Here is a 24,145-nt window from a genome sequence, read left to right as displayed (position 1 = left end):
GCAATCCATCCCAATACTTTTATTTTATACATAACACATCAAAGAAACCAGGCCAATCCATTATTTCCACGACCTCCCAGCATCGCTCCCACTTTTAGAGTCCTGCATGTCCTCCTTTATTCTGAAGTCCACCTGCACCAAGATGCCATCCGCACTGTTCTCACTCGTATTATCCGCCGACACATTCTTCGTGCTGCGATACGTCTTGATCCCTTCGGCAGACGTGTCGCGACTGGTGAGAACATCGTGTTCGGGGCGGAAATGGAGCGATCGTAATGCTGTGCCGCCCTTGGAGCTGTGTTGCTGTGCGTATCGTGACTTTCCTGTGCTCTCGCCCTGGGTGATGTCTCGTCGGAGGATGAACTTGTCGAAGAGGGGCTTGACGCCTGGGACTGAGAGGGCGATGAGGGTGGCGCCGATCTCGCTGACTTCAATGGCCAGCATTGGGTCATCTGCGACAGGTTAGACAAGTTTTCTTGCTGATATGTGATTGACTTACAAGCCCAAGACATGTCGGCGTTCCATTGCCCTTCAATGACAAACACCAGCCGTGTGATAGAGATGCCAATGACACTAATACCAGGCAAAAGAATGCATCCCAATTGGATCTTTCGCTTTCTTGGCATCTCCAACACCCGAAGCATCACAACTGGGATACCAAACAGCAACAAGTCACAGACCAGCGACACCGACGAATTGACGCTGTAGACCAACCCCCATTGCAAGCAGGTATACTTGTCAAAATCAGGCTGCCACTCATAGGGCCAAAGTCCCGTAACAGGCGTACAGTGAAAGATGATAAGAAAAACTTGCGGTAAGAACCCAGCGATCAAAATGCCAAATACGATCTTGATGGAGAGTCGAAGACGGTCGTGTACAGCACACAGTCGATGGTAGAACGCCAAACCGGACATTCGGCAGAACAGCAGCGCAACGGTATAAACGATATGGGCGCCAAAGTCGAGAACTTCTGTGTATTCAATTGTCGGCATGTCGAGAACATATTGGATATAGTCGAAATGTCGTCCAGAACCCAGCTGGATGAGCTTGATGCACAGGCCAACGAATACTACCAAGCAAACCTAACCGATCCGTCAGTTTCTTGACGATGCTACACCAGTGGGGAGGGATCTGCACCCGCGATGGGGTCGGAGAATTAAGAGAGAGAAAAAGAAGAACTTACCCATGATACCAAGGTCAGAGAATCATCGAGGCCAAATCGTCGGATGAGGAATGCTCGCGATGCAAGACGGCCAAGAACAATAATACTCGTTATACAAGTCACCAAGATGATACCCACAATGGCGGGTGCATCTTTGGACTGGTTAAGGTAAGCCGCTGTTACTCCCTTGGGGACTCGTCCATCGGCAATAGCCTGGGCGACTTTGGGGTCCGTCATAGCGAACGAGATGGAGCGTAGGGTTTAGAGTCTGTTCGCCATGAAAGAGACGGTTTCTTGTACCATCAAATCTTTGTTTCCTTAGAGCAAGAGACTAGAGGAAACCGCAAAACCCAACTTGGATCGCGGGTGAGTTAAACTCCTTATACAAAGCCAAGCCCAAGCTATCTATTAATTTACTACCTAATAAATGGAACCTAACGTTTCCTGCTTTCTCCTCCCCTTCGAACTAAAAGGATTTCGGACAGTAATGCAACTCCACAGGGTGACGGCGACCGAGTGGGAGTGTAGAGGAAGACGTGAGCTCGGAAACGGAACGCTTGACCCGTGCGGAAGCTACGGACGTTCACAGTTAGCAGATTATTATTATTATCGTGACTGTCACTGTCACTGATACAGAGTTTTCTGTCCCTTCTGGAATCGTAAATTATCCCACCCACTTTCTCTGTTTCGGCAGTTTTGGAGCTGCAGCGAAAGGAAAAGTGGTGTGTTGGGAAATGCACTCGGGGTCTAGAAGGAGTTTAGTTCTGTGGTGGCTTGCGCGAGGGGCCTGGCAGCTAGGGGAGATATGACACACATGGCTTGAGCCTTGGGGGAGCAGAGTTTTAAGATGCAGATTTAGTTTTCTGGCGTGTGGACTTGATCAAGAAAAATCACTCGTATCTTGGTTAGAATTGGAAAGTGATCGACATTGAAGAATCTCAGCTGAACCAACAGATACGATGAGAGCTGTTCTCTACTGCGATGCGATGCGATGGTGTCAGTCTCGCGTTCTCATTTGTGAAACTTAAAAATATCTTGGTACCTGAGCCGTGGCTACGGAACCATTACCCAGAACCCCTGTGGGTTAGGTTGATGGACATGGGATATCCTTGGATGGCATCAAACCTCGCTTGCACAATGTAACGCTGCGGAAGCTGTGCCTCTGGATATTCGGTACGACGGCCATCCATGATCCAACTCGCTGGGACGTCGATTTGATATCGTCGAGTCTTGAACAATGCCATTGGTTGGTCAGCGGCTGTAACTCAGTTGGTTCGTCGAAATGGTTCCTGGCAGTTGCCAAGACTTCTTCTCAGCTATCAACATTCTTTGCTTCTCAGGTCTAGATGCCTGCAGTCTTCAGTTTCACGAGTCGGGTAACTTCACAAGCCAAACAGCTTTTATGTAACAATCCATTCCTTTTGATTAAAACTCCCCAAAAACTCTTTCTCCCTTACATAACACGACTTGTCCAAAACAGAACCAGAAAATTTCCCTCCCGCCACCAAAACGTGAACCCGTCAGTAGTACTCCCCGAAGTGGCTAACACCCCCAGGGCTCCCGCTCTCTAGCCAAACGGCACCCGGAGGCGTCCGCACACCCGCGATTCTTGGCTCGGAGTTTTGACCTTTTGAATCGTTCGATTTTGATCCAGATCTCGTACCAACGAAAAGAGAGAAAAAAGCAATTATATCGCCCTCTTTCTTTTGCCATTCGGATATACATAATACAAGGCATGCCAATGCTGACGCCTCTGATTGAATGGGATCATCATCCTGGAAGAAAAGCTCTCGTTCTCCTGAATCACTAGCTTCATGCTAAAATTCCAGCCGCATTCGACTTGAGAAAACAGCTTCTTTTCTCGTACAAGCTTCAAAACAGGGGTCTCTCCACTTCGGCAACCACGGCCGGATGTGCAGTCAGTGGGTGCTCCATTACGTAGCCTAGTAGCACCATGTTGAGTTGGGCTTGTTCATGTGAATTCTGGTCTAAGCTCGTTGCGATTTAATTAATAAATATCAAAAACTGGCATTTGCCTCTGGGTGATCTTAGCCTTGAAACTATTTGATGCTCAGGTACCCCCCCTTATCAATCATTATGAAGCTAAGAAATCAGTGGCTCTATCTAAACGTTAGTGTATTACAATAACTAGCTTGGCCTTGCAGGGCAATTCGTGTCCAAGGCCTAAAGATGGTGTGCTCAGGGGTCCAGTCCACGCGTACATACTGCCAGTACTGTACTGCAAGGTACTGTAGAACATTCTGCGATCTGGGCTGTCTGTCTGTCTGTCTTGCATCACCGTATCTCTATCACTTTCACTTCTTTTGCGCGGGCCAGTTCCGCGACTTGTTGCATTGGTCTGCAAGGTCAGCAGTCCCCGACGTGCACAAAGTGGTTGTTCACTTTCCGTACCAATGAAAGCTGCCAATATCCTGGAATCAGAACCACTTGGTCGCCTATCTCTGCCACTCGCGGAAGTAGAACAAACTCGCCGCCGTCTGTAATACCAATCGCCGGCTCTAACTTGAGGCAAGCACTAATATCTGGCTGCACTTGTTGATTGTCCATGTCGTCCCAGAAAGACTCTTTATCTCTTATCTGAGAAATGAGTTCTCGGTAGATCTTGTTGGTGCTTTCGTTTCTTTTCCGGTTCTTGGTGATTGTTCACCGTCTTGGTACGTGATATTTTCGGGCAACTTATCAAGAATGCCTTGTGCAACTTCTTCGGCCCTCTGGGCTGCATCGGCTTCGAATCTCCCGTCATCATCGGTCGGTACTTGGCAGATTAATAAGAGGTACTGAAGCATCCGAACCATTCGAGTAGCCGCAGGTGTTTCTCATATATTTACTTGATCATCGTCGGCCCCGAACGCCTGGGCGAGTGTCCAAAGTGGATGAGGGTCTTCTGTGTTTCTGATAGGCCGGTGTATCATCTTGAAAATAGCTGAGACAAAACTCAACCAGCTATCCCACGATTCCTCCAACACTGGACTTGCATCGATAATTGTGTGAAAGAAGACTGCAGAACAGGTCAACCCTACTTCCACAAATACTCGCTGGTTCCAGGCTATCCCACTCTTCCGGGCTATGGTAGTTTGGCTCCTCACAGCCTCTTAATAGGAATTGGGCCAACTTGTTTCCACTGAATGTCTCGGGGAAGTTATATACCCAGGACGGCAATTCATACTTTTGGTTCTGGCCTTGATATGCGAGACCTGCTCCCAACAGAAAGCAAAGCGGCCAATGTTTGGCCGGTTTTTGCAACTTTAATATCTCCGCGCACGCCTCAGTGTACACAGAGGCAACAGTTGTCTTGCTAGTATAGTCAGGCTCAATGTATAAAGTCGTCAACCCTAGTAAAGCGTAGACATGGTCCTTTGGGTCTTTGGCACGATACATCCCGCTCACGAGAAGCAGAAAGCTCCGCATCGATCGAATGATAGATTCATCAGCCTTTGCAGCCTTTTCAGTCTCGTGGACACACACCCGTGCCCAGTCGACTTGCCTCAGTGTCAAAAACCTCTGCCAATATATGTACCAGAAGTATTGGTCGGCCTCGTCCGTCTCTGGTCCACTTGCCATATCCCTGATGATGTCAATGCAAGATTGAGCATCCAGCAGGAGTTTCAAATCAATGGACAGAAGCTGACGGATCACGACGACGCGTCTGGAGAGAACCAGTTCCTGGAAAACCCAAGCCCGCTCCCAGTACTTCAATTTCAACATTCTGTACATGGCCTGATCTGCGTCCGCGAACTCCAGGGACTTGACTGGGTAGTTTTCATCCAATAACGGATGGCGCCAGAGCCATTCCAACTCCTGTATATGTTTATCTTCAATAGGAGCATCTATGTCGATGGTTGAACGAACGAGACCACGTTCGGCAGCAGATTTGGCAAGTGTTTCACAAGCCTTGAAAGCGAGACGGATGTCCGACTGTGGAGCTTCCATATCAAGACAGGAAAACACAACTTCAGCAGCAGGGTATATGAACTTCATCAGCTGTACTTGATGGCCCTTCTCAAGATCGTCGTCTTGGTTGATACAGAGTGCGTCTGCCCAAAGCCGGCATGATTTGGGGTCTCTTCAGGAAATGCATTGGCCCAGTGATAAGGTGCATACTCCAGTACATTTGCAAGACTTGGGGTGACGAATTGCTCCACGCCATTGACGGTGATTGACTCGGCTTTTCCTTTGTCGCCCCAGAGATATGATATTGCGCTGAATTCAGTAGCTTCATCTAGTGATACGGTGGTAAGGTTGGCAGATAATCTTTGGTTTGGTAGAGAGAATCTCGACGAGACGGACCTGTCGTCGTGATCGATCCAGAGGTGCATACATGTTCCTTATACTAAATGAGAAAAAAAGATGAAAGTGAAAGCGAAAGTGGCCGCAGGCGTGGGTATTTATCCGTTGGGCTGTGCAAGGTCGCTGACCCCTCATGAGGCTGACTTGGTGTCTTACCCTGGAAATGGAATGGGCTGTGAGGGTAAAGTGTAAAAGCCACTCTAGAGAAGTCAAGACCCGAGAGGAAAGCCCATGATAACTGGAAATTCATAGGGAACTTGAGGATGCACAGGTAAACTGAGGAAACTTCTCATTATTTTGTCTCATGTACCATAATATACCTCTTTGTTTCGTTTGAGGCATATACTCTCATTGCGACGGAGAATAAATCTCGCATCGCCATCTCAACCCCAGGCATCTTTACTGCTGTCCCAGTCTGTTCCTTTCGTCGAGCTCATATGCTTGTATGAAGCTTGAGGAGTAGCTATTCGGCCAATAACCAAAGGTTCAGATAGTTCATTTTAGACTTTCAAAAAGGCTGACGGTTAGAACTTGGCCCGCACATACATACGCTCATGACCGTTGAAACGCTTATTTTCTACAAGTCCTCGTCAGCTTCGTATGTCTCTGGCACTTTTGGTGTAGAATGGCTATCATTCGTAGTCTGCAACATGGATCGGCATCTATTCTGAAGGCCGGATACATCTCCACTTCAGCCTCAGATTGGCAATCTCGTGATTCTTAGCTTGCACACTCGGCGCTTGCAGGTCATATCCGTCAAGAGTTTTGGCAGAACCGTAGGCTTCAGTTTTGGAACAATTCCTAGAAATTTGACTGCCTAGTCGGAGAGACCTTACAACCATGGCATCGGAAATCAGCTCAGAGAGAAAACCCCGCGTCGTCGCCCTTGGAAAACCTGAATTCATCAGTGATGAGTACATCGAAGCCTTCAAGAACGATTTTGATTATGATGTTAGTCAAAAGAATCCTCACAATACTTCTACCAGCGCAAATTCGCCCCGATAGCTAATCAGTTGAGCTCAGGTCCTTAATGCTAGCAACCTCCTAGACGCCTTAGAGAAGCTCCCTCTCATGCTCCAGCAAAACGGCCCAATCGACGCCTTCATCGTCAGAATGGGGAGAGCCCCTTATCGCCCCTTCCAAGATATCTTCAAACTTCTCGCTCCTCACTGCAAGATCATTGCCTCGGCAGCAGCCGGCTACGACGATTTCAATGTCGATTGGTTGACTCAAGAGGGCATTTGGCTCTGCAACAGCGTTGATGCAGTCGCTGAAGCTACCGCTGATATGGCTCTCTTTCTTATCTTGGCGGTTGTGAGAGATACATACCGCGGTGAGCGCGTGGTGCGCGAGGGCAACTGGAGAGGTCCTGTTGTTCCAAGTAGAGATCCTTTCGGCATGACACTCGGGATCATAGGCATGGGGGCCATCGGGAAGCATCTTGCCAAGCGGGCTGTTGCTCTCAACATGCGCATCAAGTACTACAATCGTCTACAGTTGAGTACTGAAGAAGAAGCAACGTACAGGGCTACATACTGCTCCTCTTTGCATGACTTACTCTCCCAGTCGGATGTCGTCTCGGTCAACTGTCCTCTGAACAAGGAAACAGAGAATCTTATCTCGACTAGAGAATTTTCAGCGATGAGAGACGGTGCTTTCATTGTTAATACTGCACGGGGAGCTATCATCGACGAACATGCCCTTATTGAGGCCTTAGAGAGTGGCAAGATTACACGTGCTGGACTGGATGTCTTTTTGAACGAGCCTGATGTGAACGATTACTTCAGAACAAGTGATAAGGTCGTTGTTCAACCTCATGCTGGTGGTCTGACGGACGTGGCTTTTCAGAGAGGGGAGCGAGAGGCTTTCGAGAACATCAAGGCTTTTTTCAAGACTGGATTGCCTATCACACCAGTCAATAATCCTAAAAAATAGAACGTTTCGAGATTAGAAACAGCAGGGAACAGCCAGGTCTCTTGCACCATTACATCAAATGATCGTATTCATAGAGGCCCAGTGAAGTCTATCATAGTAGGAAAACTCTAGGAACAAGGTTAATTAAAAAGCGTTAGTTCTCGGTGTCTGAGACTAAGTTTCATTTCTACCACGTTAAGACAGAAATGGTAATTGGTATGCAGATGCGAGTATGTATGCATCGGCTCGCTTGCCAAGTGATGAGTGACGTATGGTTTCACGGCTCATCCACTGATCCCAGTAAGGCTTTGAGTTGATTGGTGTATGTGAGAGGTTGAAAGCTGCATGTTCCGCTGAGCCTCTGAGGCTGGGGTCTTGTCAGCAATGTCGATCTTGAGCTATTTTGATTCCAGGCAGTAGCATTAAATATGCTTAAATACAAGTTCCAAGGCTGTCCCCGTCCCTAAATCTCCGATACTCAATCAGGCTTGATAGAGTATTGATTGAGTAAATATGGCTGAGTACCAAGCACAGCGCACCGAGTCCACGAGGTATTACCTACCCTATAATCTCTGCTATCTCAGCCCCCCGGTTCTGACTTTTCATAGAGTAGGTCAAAATGATTCAATTGAAGCTCAAGATCCAAATCCAGCAGAGGCTCAATGCAGCTCTCGCCAAAGCTTACTTGACCCAGACCTCACTCCCAAGAATTCGGCGGAGCAAGCATGCCCTTCACGACAACGCTTCACTCTATGGCAGAGTGTCGGGCTCCTTAGCTTTCTCTCCCTTGTACTTGGGACGACTCTTACACTTGCCTCATGCGGTGTCCTCATATATCTCTGGCGCGGTGCTGATCTGGCGCATGATCGCAATGAGCCTCAGTTCTGGAAGACCATAGTCACAACCGGCTGGGCCGCCCGAGTCGCCACCATATGCTCTGCAATCATACGTACCTCTATCGCAGTCCAGGCCAGTGTCGTTGCAGCCGCACTTTCGGCGATTATTCTCGAGACTACAGGCGTTCGCTTCAATGACGTTCCAATCCTATCCTCTGAGAGAGCTTCAAAGTCGGGCTTCATCAACATCTGTCCAGCAGTCCTCGGGCAAACTACAAGGAATCCCTTGAGCATCTTGTACTCTCTCATTATTATCCTGGGCTTGACTATCATGGCGGTTTCTACATTTATCTCTACCATTCTTCTCTCTGACTTTACTACAGCAAAGGTGGCCTCCCCGGGCGTGACGCATGAACATGCCATCGCCTCCAAACACCCTGCCGATTGGCGATTCAACTACAAGGGGCCAACGTACTGGGGGTCTACGCCATCTGCGCAATGGCGCTTCGCAGAGCAACGAATTGGGAAAACTCAGTACGGTGATACCGGCGATATTTATCGTGCCATGCTGCCATTTTCGGAAGCGGTCTCGAGAACATCGCTTGAGTCTTACGATGGACCTGCTTTGGTTGCCAATGTTCGTACCATTTGTCGCGCGCCCCCGTTGGAAAACTCAAGTATTTCCGCCCACGGAATGATTAGCCCGCACTTCGGAGATGCAAAAGACAGTGTGTCTGCGGTTCTAAATACGACAGGTCCGTCTCAGTGTATGCTGTATTGTCGAGATAGAGGCGAGCTGACAGGCTGGCCTGTGTCTCTTTGCGATTACTCTGGCTCTTTCATGCCCCAGCCCAAACTTCCGATAGATCCTAAGACAGAAAGAAAACACAGCTTCCAGCAAATGCTCGTCGTCAATGCGACAACCAATATTGCTGCAGACGGGTTTAGAAATACCAATGGAGGTCCTCCGCCCAAACGTCTACGGAATCTGACTTATGAGATGGGGGATGTATGGACCAAAGCATACGATACCAATGGGGATCATGTCCTAAGTGCTACGTTCTGTTTCGTCAACACATACCCTGCGCAGATATACAAAGTCAGTATGTCTGGGCGTCAAACCACTACGGAACCCAGTCTCAATGTCGGCAAGATTGACAGCGTTCGTCTTCAACTTGGGAACGGGGAAGATTTCGCAAAGCGCGGGATTCTTGAACTCGATATCGGACGGCGCCTGGACGTCAGTACTCGTCTTGTAGACTTTGTGGAGGGCGTTCCGATGGAAGACGGGCCGACCCACGATCCATACTACAGGACTCTGGGGCTCGAACATCCATCAATGTCCAATACGACTTGGGGCATGATGTCGCCAGCACAAGAAGTCGAGCAAGGATGGTCAGCGAACCTGGCGCATATCTCGCTCTTCCAGAGCATTATACAAGAAACCGAAGATCCTGCCACGGCGGTTCAAGGTCTGATGACTCGGCTGTATCAGATGGTCTATTACAACTGGCTGGAAGAATATGACCTCAAATACCCTGTGAACACTATCCATACGGAAGATAGACTTATACCGACTAGATGGGCTGGGCTTATTACTGTTCTTGTACTTATTGCGGTACATCTTGGACTCGTTTTCACAACGATTATTCTCTTTGTGCTAAAGACCAAGGCTTCGGCGCTCGGGAATACCTGGCATACTCTTGCGCAGACAGTACAGATGACAGACGGCACCACCGGGGCTGATATGATGTTGGATGATGAGGTACAGAAGTGGGCTAAGGCAACTGGCAGAGACAACGACGTCTGTGGTATCAGGAAGTCGGACGAGGATGGCAAGGTTGAGGTTCAATTCTTGAGGAAGAGGAGCTGAAGGTTGCCGTGTAATTGGCAACATTTAATGGTAATTCTTTGAGAGATCGAGACATGGCCAGAAGTCACCACCTGAACCTCAAAATATATGCCAACACCTCTATTACAAGCCTATGGCTTAAGTCTACAATGAAGCAAACAAGAGAAACCGAAGTGCCTTGAACATTATACAATTGATCGAGTCGAACGCGAGCGGAGCAGAATCTGAGAGCACTTTGCAATGCCGCTGCTACCCGAAGATCTAAGGTTTCATGGTCTAACGGTTATGACTGCGGATTCTGATTCCGCCAGCGAGGGTTCGACTCCCTCTGAGACCTTTCTTTTTGACCTCTACACTACCCACAGTGAGAACAATCACTCACGACATACTCTAGTTCTTCTCGTAAGGATCCTTGAAGAAGATAACCTGCACAGTCATGTCATCCCTCACATTCCGGCTCATGGGCGGATACGTCGTCATCGCTCCCAGAAACAGTCCCCGTCTTGATCCTCCAAGAGCATTCTTGACCAAGCAAACAGCCGCGTTGTCCAGATCCTCAATGACCTGATGCTCTGGCGTGGCTACCCATCCGTCTTCCAATCTTCCCTCAAACTTGGTCTCCTTGAAGGGTTCGGGCTTGCCGTTCTTCTTGGCGACTAGCCAGCGCGACACGCACGACACGGCGTCCTCGTTGCTCATCATATCCCAAAGACCGTCGGACGCGAGAATTACGAAGTCTTCCGTCTGGATCTTTCTTGTTGTTACTTCCGGTCGGGCTGTCATGTAAGGCGGCGTCTTGGCACTTGGTCGCGGTGCAGTACCGTAGAAATCGTGCTTAACTTTGCGAATGAATTCTTCTGGCCATTTCCACCTGTGATCGCCAAACGCTCTTGTGATTGCCATTCCAAAGAGTCGACCGGACTCAGGGTTAATCATGTCCTTGATCTCTCCAGGGTGCTCCTTATCGAGCCTTTCAACCTCGTCCTGGTTGAAGCCAGTTTGGTCTTTGCTCAGAACATCTACTTCGTATTTGATTGTGTTGGGAGACCACATGCCGCGAACAGCACGGGAGTCGCCTGCGACAGCGGTGCGTAAAGTGGAGGTCTTGGGCTCGTACATTGTTAGGAGGGCACAAGATCCAGCTATGGCGGGTGCGACGGCGATGATGACAGAGGCAGAGCCTTGGTCTTGGCCTGATTCGAGCGCTTCTTGTGCTCGGTTGAAGATACGATCGTCAAGACGGACGAATGCCTTCTTGATTGCATCGTCTACTAGCTCATTTGAGCTGGTGGGTGTGATGTTTGACAAAGCATTCGACACGTATGGGACAAGAGCAGCTCTTAACACTTTAGATGTTGCCCATCCTCTTTCGTTTGTGTTAGCATCGCTCACATCCAATGCTTCCAGGTCACTCACGCATGTCCATCGTAAACTCCAGCATACAGGGTGTTCGTTCCGCCGACGCCCTTGGCTATCTTGAGATCCCATTCATCCTCCATCGGATTATTGCTGCCAAGACGAGCAAAGTCCACTCGTCCTCTGACGCCTCCGTTCCCGTCGAAGACAAAAGTGTGAGCATCTTCACGCAGCTTGGCATCTGCGTCCTCCATGATGAGCTCCTTGACAGGTGAATTGGTCGGGATTTGATTCTCCGAGGAGAACTCCTTCAGGTTGGGGACTTCATTTGTTAATGTTTTCGCCGCGCCTTTACCGCTGAAGAGATAAACACCAGTGCCAGTGCCAATAACTGCTGCGGATGCCCAGACATAACGAGCATTACTGGACGTCGATGTCTGCGTTGACGAGAAGCGCACACCGACCGGTGCTCGCTTGAGCGATGGACCAAAAGTCCTTAGAGTTCTTGACGGTATGCGAAACATGTTTTCCGATGTAGTTGACGATGTGTTGAATGGTGAGGCGCGTGATGAGACTCTTCATGGAACACAGTTGGCACGACAACTCGACCCTGGTCTTTGGGCGAAAGTGAGGCTGTAGTGGGCAGATATTGCTGCCTCTAATACCCGAAAATACGAATGAAGTGAGAATATCCAGTAAATAAACTGAGGAACTCGATGATGGAATTGTTGAAAGTTGAAGAGTGAATACCTTGTCTTTTGCAAAGGTTCCCATGGCATTTCTGGCCTCATGCTTACCCTAAACCAGTCATGCAAGGGCGATGGCTGCGCTTTCACGTTTCAAGTTCAATGTGAGATGCGACAGCACAAGGTGGGTACGATACCATCTGTGGGATCATGAGCAGCTCTAGAATGCACAACGGTTTGGCAAACTTCACAAAAACACGAGACATCATGTAATCACAAAGAATCACAAAGGTATTCATTGCCCAATCCATTATACACAACGCCAAACCAAAGCATGCAATCCTCAACCTTCTAACCGTCTCCCACTCAGCTATTGGCAATCTCCTCCTGCTCATCCTCCCACTCTCCATCCTCCTCCATCTTTTCATTGACCTTGAACTCGGCATCACCTGCCAGGCCCTCACTGTCAAACTCATCCACATCCATATCACTATCGTACTCATACTCAAACTCGTCCTCTTTGTCGTCGTCCTTCTTGCCGTCTTTGGCCTTGGCTGCCTTCTTGCGCTCGACGTTGGCCTTTTGCTCCTTCTTTCGTGCCTCCTTTTCTTGGTGGCGCTTCTCCCATCGCTTCTCGAGCTCCTTGATCTCTTCCTTGCTCTTGTGGACGTACTCGTGCCACATGACCTTGCCGTCGGCGAGACCTTCTTCGACCTTGGTTAGGCGGAGGCGCATTCGGGGTCCGAGTTCGACGAGCTTGACGGCGCGGCGTTCAACGTTCTCCTCTTCCGCCTCGGGCTCGGCTTCGTTCTGGGCGGCTGCTTGTCGAGCCTTTGCAGACAAGACCTTTCGGGTTGTAGAGTCCAGGATCTCAACCTCAGCATCCGTATCCACCTCACTGCCGCTAGTCGCATCTGTCATGTATCCATCACCGTTCTCGCCTCCGATCAAGAAATCGGCTACATCCTCAAGTTTACCCAGATTAGGCATCTTGCCCTTCCGGCTTGTCTTTGTAGTGACGAATTGCTCAGCAGCATTCAGTCTCCGTAAAGGTTTGGACACTGTGGTGGATTTTGTTGTGATAGCATAGTGCCGGAAGTTAATGATGAATGTGCCATCGTCTTCCTCCGATTGCTCGCGGTTCAGCAGCAGGACTCGTCGAATCGACTTGAGCGGTGTAGCTTGGGGGTTGATGGGAGGGAAGAGGGATTGGAAGACGGTCGTGGCAAGCGATTCAAGGTGCTTAGGAACTTTCGACTTGCTAGTCGAGTCTGGGCGGGTAAAGTTGTTCATGACCAGCTATAGATGGTTAGCAAAGGCATGTCAACAACAATTGACGATTTCTTACCAGAGGAGGAGTGATAAATTCCTTGCCGCCACCCTTGGGATGCTTCTGAGCTCTTTGAACATCCTTGCACAGCGAGTACTTCTCCACGCGAAAGTTCATCGTAGGTCCTCGAGGCGTCAAGGCCATTCGCAAATTGGTGTTCCCGCTCTCCGATCTCGAGAACAGCATCAAGTGAGTAACACCTAAAGGACCACACATTGAAGCGTAATCCTTTAGTCTATTTCCACGCCTCTCCTTCAATCGAGCCGCAGTACCAGGCTCCATGACCTTTCGCACATCGGCCGCAAGCTGGCTAACGCTGGAACCGACTTCACCAGCGCCAATTCGAATGACCATGCTCTTGGGATCCTTCGCGGATGCATGGCCGGCAGAGTCAACATCGGGATTGCTGGCGCCCAAGTGGGTTCTCTTCTTTGTTCGTTTGCGCGCCATTGTGAAGAAATTTGTTTGTTTCGAGGGTACTTGTCGAAAAGTTGCTTTGGAGCTGCTCTCTGTCGCAAATGGCAGAAAAGAAAAAAAGTTTGGCGGGGACTGCGATAAGATTAGCGCACGTGCGATAAGCCATCCCCACTAAAGTTTATGTGAAGTCTTAACAAAAGATGATCTTTTTTTTGAGTTGGGAACTCCCTTTTACTTACACATCGTCCATCATGTTCGGCGCAAAACGAAGAAAGGTCGCGCACGATGCGCCCAAGAAGAAGAAACAGGTCGTTGCGGAGAAACCCCCTCGAGCTGAGCCCGAATCTCCTCAGGAGGAGCAATCTGAGGAAGAGTCCGCTACTCTAGAGGAGCCTTCTGCTGAGGAGGCAGTTGAGGATGCCCCCAAGAAAACCTTCAAGGATCTCGTATGTCTTGATAACTACTAATTGACTTTCTGTATCTAACAACTGTCAGGGTATCGTCGACGCACTCTGCGAAGCTTGCGAAAAGCTCAACTACAAGCACCCCACACCCATCCAAGAAAAGTCCATCCCCGTCGCTCTCGAAGGCCGTGACATTATCGGTCTCGCCGAAACAGGTAGTGGAAAGACAGCTGCCTTTGCTCTTCCCGTCCTCCAGGCTCTTCTCGACAAGCCCCAGCCTCTATTCGGTCTCGTCCTCGCCCCGACTCGTGAATTGGCAACCCAGATCGGCCAAGCCTTCGAAGCTCTCGGATCGCTCATTTCTCTACGATGTGCTGTGATTGTCGGTGGTCTGGACATGGTCCCCCAGTCCATTGCCCTCGGAAAGAAGCCTCATATCATTGTTGCGACACCTGGTCGTCTTGTGGATCATCTTGAAAAGACAAAGGGCTTTTCGCTGCGAACGCTCAAGTACTTGATCATGGACGAGGCTGATCGACTTCTGGATATGGACTTTGGACCTAGTATCGACAAGATTCTCAAGTTCATTCCCCGCGAGCGACGCACATACCTGTTCTCTGCGACAATTAGCTCCAAGATTGAGAGTCTGCAGCGTGCCAGTTTGAGAGATCCTGTTCGTGTGAGCATCAGCTCCAACAAGTACCAGACCGTCTCGACTCTGCTCCAGCACTACATTTTCATTCCTCATGTTCGCAAGGACGTTTATCTTATCTACCTGATCAACGAGCATGTTGGAAAGTCGACGATTATCTTCACTCGAACAGTCTGGGAGACACAGCGCATTTCCATCCTGCTAAGGACCCTTGGATTCGGCGCCATTCCTCTTCACGGTCAACTCTCTCAAACTTCCCGTCTAGGCGCCCTCAACAAATTCCGCTCCGGCACGCGAGATATTCTCGTTGCTACTGATGTCGCCGCCCGTGGTCTGGATATCCCCTCGGTTGATGTTGTTCTCAACTACGATCTCCCCCAGGACTCCAAGACATACATTCACAGAGTCGGACGAACAGCCCGAGCTGGAAAGTCCGGTATCGCCATCAGCGTGGTCACGCAGTACGACGTCGAGATATTCACACGAATTGAGGCCGCCCTCGGCAAGAAGCTCTCAGAGTATCCCACCGAGAAGGAGGAGGTGTTCACTTTCCAGACCCGTGTCGAGGAAGCTCAACGCCACGCCAGAGTCGAGATGAAGTCCTTCACTGAAGAGAGAGGAAAGAAGGGCAGCACATTGAAAGGACGCAAGAAGGGCGGCAAGCGGGGGAGAGACGACATGGACAAGGAGGAGGGTTAAAAGCTCGTGCCTGGACTGGAGTTTCGGCAGTTCGGCGTTGTTTAGGTTGGGGGAAAAGTGTCAAAGTCGAAGGATTCTTCGATGCTTGCTTCAGTGTTTCAATGTCTATCTTGACCAGGAGGTGTGGATTACTCAGTTAAAACCTAGAGTGGCTGTAGGTTGCTCGAGATTATACGATGAGTGCGTCAACGGAGGATCCTCTAATTTAGATGACGAGTCAATTCATTTACTTACTATCACTAAAGATGTTTGGTGTTTCAAAGTTGCACTCAGCTCTCCCACTTTAATCACAGTTCATCAGCCCAGCCTGCCAAGCCCGCTTACATTCTCCTTGTCAAAGCTTTAAAGATCAAGAGTCCAACTCGATCAAGCGCGATTGAATGGACTGACTGGACTTTACGCAACCTCTCCTTAACTTCAGCCTTCAATCATAAACTACGTCGATTCTGACTGTAACTTCTCACCCTTCAGCCTTATGAACTTTCCCAAAAAAATCATCTTGTCCTTCCCCAGCCAAGCAGAGTCTGAAACAACCCCGTCCCAGTAAAGCGGCCGCTCTACGCAGGGATCACGAAGATCTTGACAAGTTTCAACGCTCGTGCTTTAACCCCGAATGGCTTCGCGCAGGCCCCGGGGTTACAAAAACGCGAGAATCGGTTTGGTGACCGCGATTCTCATGTTTTCTGATACCCCCCAGGCAGGTCAGCATTTGTTTCGCCAGCGCCAGACTCCATCTCTTATCCCCTGTTGTTTTAAAGGCGGCCGCTCCCAGAAGTTGCACCGCACCATCTTGAGATGAAAGGAGTTTTGGTGCAATTGTTTCGTGTAGCAAAGTTGTATATATATAAGTTGGTGAAATGTAGGATGGGGAATGCTTTTGATCTGTAGTTCCATTCGTTATAGGTGTATTGATTACACTGTCCATTCATTCATTGATCTTGATATCGTCACATTCTTTACATCATGTATACTTCTACTTTTCTTCTCACTCTCGTCGCTTCGGCGAATGCTCACATTGCTTCTTGGAACAAGGGCATGTACTGCAAGGTAAATCTCGCTCTACAGCTCATCATGCAATGCTGACTCTATAGGGCGGCAATGACTCTTCTGTCGACAACGCCAACACCAACCTCGCCGTGAACCCTCTCTACAATCTCCCCAAGTCCAAATGGTGGATGCAAGCCGACCGCGGTTGTGATGCCGTGCCTCCTCCCAAGGGCGAGTTCCTCGAGCTTCCAGCCGGTAAATCCTTCATGACCGAACTCGCCAACAACCGTGCCTTCACGACACTCTCTTACAAGGGAGAGTTGACAACAGAGTGGCAGGATGGCAAGAATCGCTCTATGCCTTGGCGAGGCCCTGAGGGTGGCTGTCTCATGGACGGTGGTGATGGCTCGGGTGGAGAGTTGCACACCAAGAACATTGAGTCAACTGGTGGAACAGCCTGGGCTATCTCGTACGAGAGCGATATCAGCAAGGTCACCATGGATAACCTTGTTGTTTTCTCTGTGCGATACTAGTAAGACTCCAGTCTAAGACTCACGGTCCTAAACTGACGAATCAGTTCTCCTTTCTTTCGCGAGACTTGGTACGACGTCCCAGCCGATATGCCTGCATGCCCTGAAGAAGGCTGCTACTGCGCGTGGCTTTGGATCCCCGATGGCTGTGAGTCACTCCTCTCGTATACGAAAGCATAACTGACGCCGTGAACAGGCGGCCAGCCAAACATGTACATGCAGAACCATCGCTGCAAGGTCACTGGAAGTACTTCCACCAAGAAGCTCGGCAAGCCTAAGCCTCCTGTCTACTGCCGTGACAACCCTACCAAGTGTGTCCCTGGACCCAAGCAGATGATGGCATGGAATCGTAAGTTTATCTTTATCGATTTGTGGCTGTCGGTGACTAATATCGTGCAGAGGCTGAAGGCAACAACGTCAACCCCCCTAATGGCAAGACTCCTACTTACAACCAGCGAATGGGGTTCATGGATGGCGCTCAGGACGATATCTTCGTCCAGAAATAGTTTGAGCAGAGTATCGAGCACTGTACGAGTATGAATCAAGTCCTTCCGGAAGGACTGGCTTTCTCTTCTGTTATCCATATGGTCTGAACCTAGGAATTAAATTGTATTCTTCGTCATAACATCGTCTAGCCTCACCCAAGTGTTAACAAGATCAAAAGTGTGTAACGGCATCCTTTCAGTCATATTCGTGACAATTACGAATCGTTTCTTCGCCACTTCTAAGTGTGAGAATGATACAGCGAATAGTTAGCCCAATCCCAGCCTCTATCTATGAAGATACCCCGTAGAACTGCCCTGAAACGCCAATTCGCCGTCCACAAAACATAATCACCACGCTTCAGCCCTTACGGAATCGTCCGCGTCCCAATCCTCTCGTCGTTCATCGCCTTCGACCTCATCTTCTTCCTCTTCACCATCCACCAACTCTGTATCCTCGTTGCCCAGAGTCTCTTCGCCGTCCTCACGACTCTCGTCGTGTTCCTCTTCTTCCTCGGCTACCTCCTCAGCCTCTTCTTCGCCGTCGCTCTCTTCAGCTTCGTCGTCTCCCTCGCTTTCACTATCAGCATCTTCGCCACTGGACTCGTCGTTATGCCGTCTGAGATTAGGGAAGATAAGCCCAGGAGGCACCTCTTCATCGTAGTCCTCGGGGACATCGCTGAGGTCACTCTCATCATCGGCTGAATCATGAATGCTACCTTCCTCGCTCTCAGCCTTATCTTCGGCGTGCTCTTCGCCGTTGTCTTCATCCGCGCCATCTTCATGGTCCTCGCCATGCTCTTCCTCATGGTCCTCGTGATCCTCTTCGTGTTCTTCTTCATGCTCATCTCCAGCATCCTTCATATCAACATCAACGTCGTGACCAGCTTCTCGCCGAATCTGTGCATCAGCTTCCTCGTCGCTGCCCGCATCGCTTGCATGCTGGACAGGCGTGTGGCTACCACGCTTACCGCTCGAGACACTGCCAACTCTGCTCTTACTCGACTTAGGCGCTTCCAGAGCTCGGACGACTGCCTGCTCAGCCTTGCGCAAGACATCAGGTCGTCTGACTCCAAGCTTTCGTGCTCGTGGTGCAGCCTCATGCTTCTCTGTCTCCATGGGAGTTGCTGTGCCTGTGATGCTCTCCTGTCCATTGGGCGCATTGAGAATATTTGCGAGCGAGCTGGTGGCTTTTGCCTCTGCTTGCGCTGCTTCGAGCTGGGCCGCAACCTCTTTAGCATGGTGTCGCTCCTCCACGACCTTGCTAGGGTCTGGGCCAGGCAGTGTCTTGGCTATCTCAGAGTAGATCCTGGAGTAACAATCATTGAGGAGATCATCGATGGGTGCCACTTTCATAAGATTAGCATTCAGCTTCTTCAGCTCGATGGTTTCCTTCATGCAGTTGAACAATGGAATGTCAGCACCGTCGCTTGCGGCCCAGTCTGCGATTCTCTCTCCAATAATCTCGAACTCCTCACTCGAAAGAGACTTGAACACGTCGTCCGAGACTGGTGACACTTGGTAACCTTCTCGCAAGAGCTTGAGGTAAGCCATGCAGCAAGACTGCCATAAATCGGTGAAGTGGTAATAGTCTGCACCCTTCTTGCGAAGGCGTCTCAGAAGTTGCTCCAGATTATTGCGATCTGACATAATGACCAACAGCTTGGTCATGAAGCGGACGTATTGCTCTGTGTAAACGTGATGTCGACCGGGTCGCTCCGCATCGCACTTCCAGACGTTCATAACCATCGTTTTAGTGACCATGCTGTCCCGAAGAATACCGAAAGCAGCCTTTGCTTCCACTAATCTGTCGCTGCCCGGCGCCTCGTTGGCCTCATCAAACAGGATTCTGGCGTGCCTGATGATGATGCGATGCTGCCAATTAGACTTATCCTTATCTCTGAGCTTCGTGAGATTGCGAATAATATACTCCTCCCAATCCTCAGGTTCTGTGAAGGAAGCAAAGTGGTCATCAGGGTTGACAGGTAGGCCAAATGGCTGCTCAGCTAAGATCGCAGCAGCCTCTTTAGATGGTAAGTCTCCTCGAATCACCAGCTTGTGTAAGATGGAAACTATCTTGTAATGTGGCTCGAGGATAGGATCGCTGTTCCTACCCCGTCGAGCATTGTGCGCTACCGTGACTGCTTTCTGAAGTGTCTGGATCAGTAGTTCAATGCTGATCTTGGACTTTATGTCCTTGACGTCGAGTTGGTCATCAGAGGTCTGGTACATCTTCCAATAGCACTTGGAGAGCATGTACGGGTTCCTGTCACTGTTAGACTCGGCATACACCTACGTGGGGACTTCGACTTACTTCCAATCGGTTGGCTTTCGTTGCATTGCCATCCTGAACAGCTTGGCTGCAAATTTCCAGACTTTGTACTCATTCATTTGCGGGTGCAAAATCTTCTTGAAGGTTCCAGCTCCCATATCCTCGATAAAGTACCTTTCTTGATCAGAGTGATGGAACGGTTCCATAGCAAATGGCTCACGGCTCGAGGCATACATTCGCATAGCAAATTTGTGATACAGGTCATGCAAAGGGTCCCCATCGTGCGTTTCAACTTCCACGTTACGGGAGTGTGAAAGCGCGAGGGTATAGCAATGAATAGCATTTCGCTGGAACTTGACCAACTCAGGTCGGTCCTTGTTCATCTTGTCAGCAGTCCAAAGAACCGATTCATCCAATTCGTAGTCAAAGCATTCGGCCAACCGGAACCAGGCATCCCACCTGTCTGCAGTAAACTGAAGTTGGAGTCTCAAGAAAGTCGCACCAATACGCAGATCGTCGGTTGCGCCAGGGGTCTGTCTACGATTCAAGTCAACACCCTTGAACTTGGTGAGAGCCATCATGCCGAGCAAAAAGAACCAGCCATGAGTCGCGAGGATGGTCTCCGGCGTGTTAACAGACACAGCGTCGACTGAGACTTCCCCAGTAAGGGCTCGGTACAGGCGTAGTGGGTGTATAGGCCTCTTCAAGTACTCGGTAAAATTGCGGAGATTGTGGTACATCTGAGACGTCGACTTTGCTTGGCCAAGAGTCTGTTGCATGTGGTCAATTGTTGTCTTGAGATCTGACTTGAGAAGATCTTTCATCGGCATGCGGTTCGCGAGAATAGTAACCCTCTCCACGAGTTGCATGGTCTGTCGCTTCTCAAGCTTCTCGGGAGGACAGGCGTGATCCTGGACTTCCCAAACGCCTGCCCCAAGTTTGAGGCCATGTAAATCGTAGAGCACTTGTCCAAGATAGTCTTCCCAGTTCTCAATGTTCTTGAGCTTGAGAAGTTCGACGCGCATGACCTTGAGGAAGATTTTGTTAGAGGCTTTGCAGAACTTGCGAATGCCAATAACCTGGTGGATGGCGGCGAGGAAGTCGGCCAGGTCCTTTTCGGGCCCGATTATGCAATTGTCCTCATTGATGCCAGCCTTGAACATGGTGTATTGAAGGCACCATGCACGAATCTGCATCTCCTTCAACCTGTTCTTGAGTGATTGGAGAGCTGCCTTTGAAGCAGCATTGCCAGGTCGTTCTGTCTTAAGGCCAATGCGGACCTCGTCTTCGCAGAGGCTCGACACGTGCAGTAAACAGTTGACCTTGGCGAGCGCGGCAGTAGTGGATTTGATGTGAGCGTCGTCAATAATCTCGAAAGCGGTGTTATCATTGAGCGCAGAATACAGTGCACTAATGAGGAGCTCATCCAGCGATTTCAGAGTGCGCATAAAGAGCAACTTCCTGGAGTCGGCCGGAGTGTTGGCATATGTTTCGCTTTCCAGATCTGATACAATCAACTCAATGCTCTTCAGATAACAAGAGAATTGCTTGGTAGGATAACCGATAGCATGGTAAGCGGTTCCTAAACGTGACCACAGAAACAACCTAAGCTCTGTGCTACTGTTATGAAGGAATTTCCACAAATCTTGGAGGCTCTGACTAGCACAGTCCGAGAGCGACTTCTTTTGCTTGTCACTTGAGCTTGAACTTGAATCATCATCTTCAGTGCCCGGACTCTCGGGATCTGCCTCCTGGTCGGGAACGCAGACTGAAGAAGGGTTGAGAACAGGCTCTAGCGTCTCAATGACAGAGACTGGATCCTCCATGTTGTCCTGGAATAATCCGAGGAAAAAGTCCATTGTAGTGAGCTTCGAGATTTCGCGATCCGCGGCTTCTGGGGAGATCGTCGGCATGACCACGTTGTTTGGCAGTGAAATGGTTGGAATATTCTCATCTGTCAGGTGATCCCGTAGAGATGTCCACATGAGAAGGATGTGTTCGCGCACAGGACGCTCAGAATGTGAAGACACAAGAACTGAGGTCCATAAGAAACGTGCTGAGAGTTCATCATTTGAAGGGCGATCGAGTGCCTGGATGTAAGCAGAAGCAACATTAAGCCACCGGCCAAGTCGATATTTGGTCTTCATACGAGTTGCATAATCCACAACGCTGTTGGGATTGGTGATGAGCTCGTATATGTCGATATGAAGTTCATAGATCATAGGGACGATGGTTTCGAGCTCGGCTAGCTTCTCGGGTGAGCCAGCAGCCAACTCAATTTTTTCATTGATTCTTTGATGCAACGCTGCGTCCGAATGATTGAGCATCTGGACTACAGATAACTTCATCTTGTCGGACCACTTGGTTGTTGCATAGCTCTGGCTAACAGCTCTGACCCATTCATATGCGACATCGTCAATGGTCATCCACGATCGAGATTCTCCGATCCTGGTGGCAAACGACCTTAAGCCCTGGGTCTCATTGAAAGTCGGCGTTGAGTTCTGGTCTTGCGAACTTGTCTTCGCATGCTCCAAGAACGATGATGGACCGAGAGGGGCTTGTTCATTCTTGTGCAAAAACACCTTGGCAACCTCCTCGCGAAAGTCAACGATGGCACTGCTCAGATCCCCTGCAGCCAGATTTGCAATCTTGCCTGGCCGGTCTTCAACAGCACATGAATCAATGAGTTCAGTGATGAAATCGAAGGTCGACTTGTCGTCCACACCCAGATTTTCCAGGACGCTCTTGGTCATTTGGAATAGGTTTTGGTCAGCGCCTTGATAAGGCTGTAATTGATTAGCAATTAATGTGCTGGGATCAGTTGATTCCTCAGCTTGTAGTGTTTCTCTTCGTCGAACTCGTTTACTGCGTTTCTCGGTCGCATTCTCTTCTTCCGCACCGTCTGGCAGTCCCGCTGCAGATTGCGAACGTTTTCTTGTTGATACTCCGTTGGCTTCTTTTTTGGTTTGGTCACCAGCCTTTTGGCTGTCTTCGGTAGCCTCGGATGCAGCTTTTTGATCCTTGGGTTCTGCTTCAGGGCTACTCTTTTCAGACGATTCCGCTGGCTGGATCGGCCTTCCTATCGCGACTTGAATTTCTGAACTGATGCTTTCAGAATCGTTCGAGGGTGTTTCTACGACAGCCTCGTCCACGCTGCTGTCCAAGATTTCATCAAACATGTCAAATACCTCAGTATAATTTGTAAGACGATTTATGATTTCATCACCAAGATTTGCCCAGGACGACACTGTCTTAGGATCGCTGCGGCTGGCATTCTCGGCATCTCTCATTTCTGTGTCTTCTGCAATCTGATCCTGAGTAACGGCGTCTCTGGGTGGTATTAATGACTTGGTCGGGTCGGGTAGAAAAGGGATGGGATCAAGGTGGCGCTTGAGAAGAGCAGGCATTTTCTTCTTAAGCCAGGGAGCCATTATCGGATGCGATAGAGCCATGTCGTCGCCAAGAAGCTGCAGATGATCTTTCAGCTGCTCACCTGCCATGCCTTCTGCCAAAGAGGGAGGGTCAACTTCCACAACAGCAGGGTCGTCATCCAACTCAATTGCAGCCTCAAGACAATAACGCTTGATACGGTGGCTATTCATGGCGCCGGCGAATCGAGCAGCCCTTCTCCAGAGCTCTGGATCGGAGGGGTCCTGGTCCAAAGCAGCCATCCATTTATCCAAAACTTTGTTTGCGTGGTCGTCATGGTACTTCAGTCGGGTCTTTTTCTTGAATGCCGGATTTGAGATCGACTCGTCCTTGTACTTGTCGACAAAGAACTGGCCGTAGTTTTTGTACGATAAATAGAGCGCTTGAGAAAGGCTAGCTGCGACACCATCTGCCCCTCCGGCATCGACATCTAATCCTCCATCTGTGAGGGAATGGTCCAAGTTGGACACATCTGGTTGTCCGTCTGCATGTCGCTCTGCTCGTTCGTAGTCGGTTTTGGCTTCTCGGTATTTGAAGATCTCGGATTCGAATAGCTCGTTGTATGCGTTTTCGGCAGCTTCGCGCGATCGGGGTCCTTGTGCATGGAGTTTCAAGGCATTTTGGAACCTTTTTAGAGCTTCGTCGACCTAAAATAGGTCAGAAATTGTTCGCAATTGCTTCGTTAGCTGTCAATCTCACATGGATCTCCTTTGTGGTATCGATTTGTTCGTCGATATTGTCCTCGGGCTCGAGGTTGATTGCTTGGAATGCCGGCTTTAATATTTCATTAGCAAACATCCTCTCCCAAATCTGGGTATCATACCATATT

General features: G+C 49.5%; 9 protein-coding genes and 1 non-coding gene across 10 annotated transcripts; 5 read left to right on the top strand and 5 right to left on the bottom strand.

The window, feature by feature from the left end:
* Positions 1 to 60: 60 nt before the first annotated feature.
* Positions 61 to 1,399, bottom strand: FPRO_13392 (uncharacterized protein; the record flags this gene model as incomplete). Its single annotated transcript, XM_031222839.1, has 3 exons — positions 61 to 452; positions 500 to 1,082; positions 1,184 to 1,399. The coding sequence occupies 3 exons, from the start codon at positions 1,397 to 1,399 to the stop codon at positions 61 to 63; spliced, it is 1,191 nt and encodes a 396-aa protein (XP_031088258.1).
* Positions 1,400 to 4,126: 2,727 nt separating this feature from the next.
* Positions 4,127 to 5,113, bottom strand: FPRO_13391 (uncharacterized protein; the record flags this gene model as incomplete). Its single annotated transcript, XM_031222838.1, has 1 exon — positions 4,127 to 5,113. One exon carries the CDS (start codon positions 5,111 to 5,113, stop codon positions 4,127 to 4,129), a length of 987 nt encoding a protein of 328 aa, XP_031088257.1.
* A 1,197-nt stretch (positions 5,114 to 6,310) lies between these two features.
* Positions 6,311 to 7,405, top strand: FPRO_13390 (related to glycerate-and formate-dehydrogenases; the record flags this gene model as incomplete). Its single annotated transcript, XM_031222837.1, has 2 exons — positions 6,311 to 6,421; positions 6,494 to 7,405. The coding sequence occupies 2 exons, from the start codon at positions 6,311 to 6,313 to the stop codon at positions 7,403 to 7,405; spliced, it is 1,023 nt and encodes a 340-aa protein (XP_031088256.1).
* Positions 7,406 to 7,897: 492 nt separating this feature from the next.
* Positions 7,898 to 10,093, top strand: FPRO_13389 (uncharacterized protein; the record flags this gene model as incomplete). Its single annotated transcript, XM_031222835.1, has 2 exons — positions 7,898 to 7,935; positions 7,993 to 10,093. The coding sequence occupies 2 exons, from the start codon at positions 7,898 to 7,900 to the stop codon at positions 10,091 to 10,093; spliced, it is 2,139 nt and encodes a 712-aa protein (XP_031088255.1).
* Positions 10,094 to 10,337: 244 nt separating this feature from the next.
* On the top strand, positions 10,338 to 10,409 carry tRNA. The gene has a single exon. It is a non-coding gene; the product is annotated as a tRNA-Gln (tRNA).
* A 53-nt stretch (positions 10,410 to 10,462) lies between these two features.
* FPRO_13388 (uncharacterized protein) lies at positions 10,463 to 11,952 on the bottom strand (the record flags this gene model as incomplete). Its single annotated transcript, XM_031222834.1, has 2 exons — positions 10,463 to 11,438; positions 11,489 to 11,952. 2 exons carry the CDS (start codon positions 11,950 to 11,952, stop codon positions 10,463 to 10,465), a joined length of 1,440 nt encoding a protein of 479 aa, XP_031088254.1.
* Positions 11,953 to 12,480: 528 nt separating this feature from the next.
* FPRO_13387 (uncharacterized protein) lies at positions 12,481 to 13,894 on the bottom strand (the record flags this gene model as incomplete). The annotated part of the gene is made up of 2 exons (XM_031222833.1): positions 12,481 to 13,413; positions 13,463 to 13,894. 2 exons carry the CDS (start codon positions 13,892 to 13,894, stop codon positions 12,481 to 12,483), a joined length of 1,365 nt encoding a protein of 454 aa, XP_031088253.1.
* Positions 13,895 to 14,112: 218 nt separating this feature from the next.
* FPRO_13386 (putative DEAD box protein (putative RNA helicase)) lies at positions 14,113 to 15,616 on the top strand (the record flags this gene model as incomplete). Its single annotated transcript, XM_031222832.1, has 2 exons — positions 14,113 to 14,307; positions 14,357 to 15,616. 2 exons carry the CDS (start codon positions 14,113 to 14,115, stop codon positions 15,614 to 15,616), a joined length of 1,455 nt encoding a protein of 484 aa, XP_031088252.1.
* Positions 15,617 to 16,579: 963 nt separating this feature from the next.
* FPRO_13385 (uncharacterized protein) lies at positions 16,580 to 17,639 on the top strand (the record flags this gene model as incomplete). The annotated part of the gene is made up of 5 exons (XM_031222831.1): positions 16,580 to 16,663; positions 16,708 to 17,135; positions 17,181 to 17,281; positions 17,330 to 17,482; positions 17,533 to 17,639. 5 exons carry the CDS (start codon positions 16,580 to 16,582, stop codon positions 17,637 to 17,639), a joined length of 873 nt encoding a protein of 290 aa, XP_031088251.1.
* A 327-nt stretch (positions 17,640 to 17,966) lies between these two features.
* FPRO_13384 (uncharacterized protein) lies at positions 17,967 to 24,142 on the bottom strand (the record flags this gene model as incomplete). Its single annotated transcript, XM_031222830.1, has 4 exons — positions 17,967 to 19,881; positions 19,930 to 23,963; positions 24,016 to 24,090; positions 24,140 to 24,142. The coding sequence occupies 4 exons, from the start codon at positions 24,140 to 24,142 to the stop codon at positions 17,967 to 17,969; spliced, it is 6,027 nt and encodes a 2,008-aa protein (XP_031088250.1).
* Between the last annotated feature and the right edge of the window lie 3 nt (positions 24,143 to 24,145).

The sequence above is a fragment of the Fusarium proliferatum genome, assembly GCF_900067095.1.
Source record: "Fusarium proliferatum ET1 genome assembly, contig: FPRO_scaffold012, whole genome shotgun sequence".
In the NCBI taxonomy this organism is placed as follows: domain Eukaryota; kingdom Fungi; phylum Ascomycota; class Sordariomycetes; order Hypocreales; family Nectriaceae; genus Fusarium; species Fusarium proliferatum.
This window is presented reverse-complemented; position numbering and strand designations above follow the sequence as displayed.